Source organism: Littorina saxatilis, linkage group LG15 (assembly GCF_037325665.1).
Source record: "Littorina saxatilis isolate snail1 linkage group LG15, US_GU_Lsax_2.0, whole genome shotgun sequence".
Classification (NCBI taxonomy): Eukaryota; Metazoa; Mollusca; class Gastropoda; order Littorinimorpha; family Littorinidae; genus Littorina; species Littorina saxatilis.
The window spans coordinates 34,606,418-34,610,919 of record NC_090259.1 but is presented as its reverse complement, the minus strand read 5'-3'; the positions used below and the strand labels follow the sequence as shown (position 1 = coordinate 34,610,919).

The following is a 4,502-nucleotide window of genomic DNA, read 5'->3' as shown; positions in this document are numbered from 1 at the left end:
TTGGCAGCTAAAATTAAAAGGGTACATTGTTAATATTTTAACTCCCATAATCATAACGACGCTTTATTGTTCATTAACATCGGCGCATCGAACCTGCCTATGAAAAGCATGTTCTACGAAGAACCAAACTGCAACCAGGATTCAAATTGTTATTGCCCAAATCTTTCATCACGTAGAAACAAAAGCTTAATTTTCACTTTGTATCTTCTCATTTGAATGTGCATTTGGTGTATGCTGTGTTTGTTGTTTGTTCACTGTTAAAACACTGAGGTGGAAGTTCTAGTACATGCTCTGTGTTACTTACCTTTATTCTCTCGAGTAAACCACTCTGCAGACAATCACAGGAGCCGGTTTCATGGACTCGAGGTGGTCGCATTAACAGTCCGACCACACCGCTTCGTCAAAAGACTGCAGATGTCCAAACGCTGTTCTGTGAGAGCCCAGCACCGTAATCGGGCAACTCTCCGTGCGAAGAGGCACAGTCGGCTGATTGAAATCTTGTTCATGAAACGTAACTTTGTCGGATTACTGCATTTCACTCGTTCAACTGCAGTGTTGATGGCCCATGAAACGGCCCCACATGTTTCCATGCTTGTACGTACCGTATATCGGATTGTTGTTAGGTTTGGACCCACAACACAAACCCACCGGCTGTCTGCTTTCTGTGCAGAATGGGAATGTTTTGAATCAATCTTTTTCCTCAATGTTGTTACTGACTTTGCAATGTTCAATAGATGACGTTCAGAAATAACGAGGAAGTTGTTATTGACTGCGGAAAAGTTGCTCACCCTTGATTGAAAATACTGAAGCGAACAAGCCTGCGTGATGTAGAAAAATCACAACGAGGCGGAATGTCTCCATACGTTGTCGTTTCAGTATGTCCAAGGAAGCAATTCTTCAGCAACATATCAAAACCACGGCCATCAACAATCATTTCCGAAATTTGTCTTTTGGGAAAAAAAAGTACTCTGGAAAGAAAGCAGACATGCAGTTGTTTTTAGGTATGTGTCTAGGTGAAAGATTGCTCTTATTGCGCGTAAAGCCATGGCCAGATTGTAGGTGGTGTTCACTATGGCTTACACGAGAATGGAGGTACCTTACTTGACCTTACTTATTTTCTGAGCAATTGTTCTCTATGTGTAGCCAGCACAACCCCGTCCGGAGCACAAGTGACCACTCCCGGCAGTGGTGAGTGCGCTGACTTTGACCCCCAGTGTCCCACCCTGAAGAACTTCTGTCAGAGAGAAGACCTTCTGGTCAACAGACTGTGTCGTAAATCATGCGGACTCTGCGGCATCGATATTGGTGAGTCTGTGTGTGACATCATTCGTAATGACGTCGGTAAACGTGAGTCAATGTGAACTTTCGACTTTTGATGGATTTGTGAAACAATGTTTTATTTCTGTTAAAATGTTCACAATATTGACATTTATAAGTATGGGAACAACAACAAGCCTACGGATTGTGTTGATGTTATGTTTTTTAGACTTTTAGATTAAGAGGTTAAACTAAGATTCGATCGCATCAGTGAGTGAATAAGAATAAGAATGACAGAGACAATGTACCACAGCGTCGCCCGATGCAGAGCGCCACCTCTGTCGTATTTCAAGATGAAAATCGTAAAATCTTTGTTTGACACCATTGAAGCTGACATTGCAAGACGTGTTTTGTAACGTCCATAACATTGGCATTCGAACTTTTTCTGTCATGTCAAGCGTTAGCAGGTCAACTAAAACCACTGGTGGTTGGTCAAAGCCGTCACAAGATCATTACAAAATACTAAATAATTAACGACGTCCTGATTGCAAGCATCGATCGGCTGACGTTCGGTACTGTTGATAAGATAATTGGGACAACAACATTATGATGACGGAAATAGAAAACCTGTTCTTATTTTGCATACAATATATAAGAATTTCATTTGATTTTTGTTTTCTTTATGTTTCAGTTGTTCCTCCGAAACAGGGTATGTGGAACACTTTCCTTATTCATTGCGCGTGTGTGTTTGCATGAGTGCTAGTATATATATGTGTGTCTTCATAGGCCTGTGTATATTCATGTGAGCGCCAGTGAGCCTTTCGATGTGTGTGTGTGTGCGTGCGTGCGTGTGTGTGTGTGTGTGTGTGTGTGTGTGTGTGTGTGTGTGTGTGTGTGTGTGTGTGTGTGTGTGTGTGTGTGCAGGAAATATTATGTGTCTAAATTGACTTTTTTTCTGTTTGCTTTTCAGACCCTCTGCCTCGTGAGTATATCATTTTTACTTGGATATGTATAAAATCTAGATCAACAAGACAAAAATCAAATCAACGAACAAAGCCCCTCCCCCACCCCCAATAACAACAAATAACAAAATAAAAATAAAAAACAGAACATAAACCAACCAAACAACACACACACACACACACACACATACCTATTTCTTGGATTTTGCTACCTAAGAAAAGGGGCATTACCACCCACCTAAGATTATTAATCAAAACAGTTTTTTGGAGAAATGCTCTGTTTTCTACAGTCATATGGGCGACAAAAACCCAGACTCATCAAATTTTAGTGAACTCACTCGACAGCACTACTATTCCAAATTTGGTTACCTAAAATTCAAACTTTAATCAATCGATTTGGCCAATTAACAAAAAGAAAAGATGGGCAAATGGGTCGCAAAATGTTTGTCAGAAGTCAGGAATATTGCCAATTTAAAGATTTGGTTTCATTACCACGGAATTTTGGTGGGGATTAAAAACCTTCTCTCCGGGTATACAGTCGTATTCTGGCCTTGCACTTAAAAAAAACAAGAATGAAATTCGTTGGAAAAATTGTTGTAACTACTCTTCGGTAAAACATTGATGAAAGCTTCTTTGTCAAAACATTCTTTAGAACCTTTTCTAAGATCCCCAAAAAAGATTTCTGCCAAAACACGTAAAAAGTGCATTTTTGAAGATATTTTTCTTTGTCTCTAAAATCGGTGGTAGTGAGTCTGGACGGTTGCCTAAGAAATACTGAAACAACTTTTTTATGTTTCATTTTCACCCAACCATTATGCCTTGGACGTTTAGAGATAACTATGATGAAGCGATCTCCATTGACTTTTTTTGTGATGGGAATCAATTTGTTCCTGTAATGCCACTGGTCGTTTTCATACGCAACCAAATCCAACCAACTTTACTACCACGAGTTCATGTTTTACAAAAACACGTTGAATGGCCACCAACTTCCACCCATGTTGTTTTTACTCTTATTCTAGTCTATTTTAGATTAAATATCAATCATCTTTTTTGATGATGTGCGTTTGGTTTTTTTACTGTGAAAATATTTTACGTCTCTAGGTAGCCGTTGTCGTGGATTAGGGTTAGGGTTAGGGTTAGGGTTAGGGTTAGGGTTAGGGTGATTTTTTTTTTCAAATGTCATGTTTACGCAATGCACTTATCTATTACAATACCGGGCAGTAAAACTGCTGGCCGACAGTTGAGCAATATTTATGTCAGTTTTTTTCTGTTTTTTTTTTCGTCTGTAGTCTTTGACCTCATACCAACTGCACACACAGTTGCAATGTTAAACATAGACGTGAATGGCCCGGAAAATATTTAATTATGATTTTAGAAACAAATTTGTAAAAACGGGTTTTTTGAAAGTAAAAAAGTAAAAAGCTGTAATTCAGCACAAATGAAACCATTAAGCTATTGTCGTCCTCCGCTGTGACCCGAAGACCAAGTCGGTTAGAAGTTACAATTTGTTCGGTCATTAAACCTTGTCTGCCGATTTGATATATCTTGGGGCTTGACGGAGACTGACTTGTCTTGTGCAAAATGATGACTGTGACGGTTTCAGTTCTGCCCGGTATCATGTTGGAAAATATTTCTTCCCATGCACTCGTATGATTTCCAGTTAATCTGCAATTGTGCGAACAATTTGGCAGCAGGCACCTTTGAACTCTTCACTTGAACAAATTTATTGGTAAATATTTAAACTTTTTTTAAAAATAATGAATTTGATGCTTTGAAATCATATTTAGCGGTTCATTGTCAATTTACAAAACATATCATATGACATTGATATGAACTGATTAATGTTGACAACAAAAACGAAAAACACCACAATAACAACCATTAAAAACAAACAAACAAACAAACGAAGCACACACACACACACACACACACAAACAGTGACTAATGACACTGACACACACCTACTGGCACTGACACTGAGTGCCATACCACAGTAAGACTCAGTACGAGCTCTAGACGAAACTTATTTTTTTAAACACATGTCATAGCACGCTGTTTGACGATCAAAAGCATTTTTACTTATGAGTTTCTGTAGTTTAGTCTTGTGGGGTGTTTCCGTATTTATTTTGTTCATTTTTCAATCAATCAATCAATCAATCAATATGAGGCTTATATCCCGCGTATTCCGTGGGTACAGTTCTAAGCGCAGGGATTTATGTTTTTATTTTTTTTAATTAATTTTTTTTATGCAATTTATATCGCGCACATATCCAAGGCGCATGG

General features: G+C 38.6%; 1 protein-coding gene across 1 annotated transcript in view; it reads left to right on the top strand.

The window, feature by feature from the left end:
• Window positions 1-3,936, top strand: part of LOC138948000 (mucin-2-like) — an 18,301-nt gene extending 14,365 nt beyond the window's left edge. The window contains exons 14-17 of the mRNA XM_070319528.1: window positions 1,144-1,305; window positions 1,949-1,966; window positions 2,228-2,239; window positions 3,911-3,936. Coding sequence (XP_070175629.1) covers window positions 1,144-1,305; window positions 1,949-1,966; window positions 2,228-2,239; window positions 3,911-3,936 — 218 coding nt within the window. The remainder of the gene's footprint in view (window positions 1-1,143; window positions 1,306-1,948; window positions 1,967-2,227; window positions 2,240-3,910) is intronic.
• Window positions 3,937-4,502: the final 566 nt, after the last annotated feature.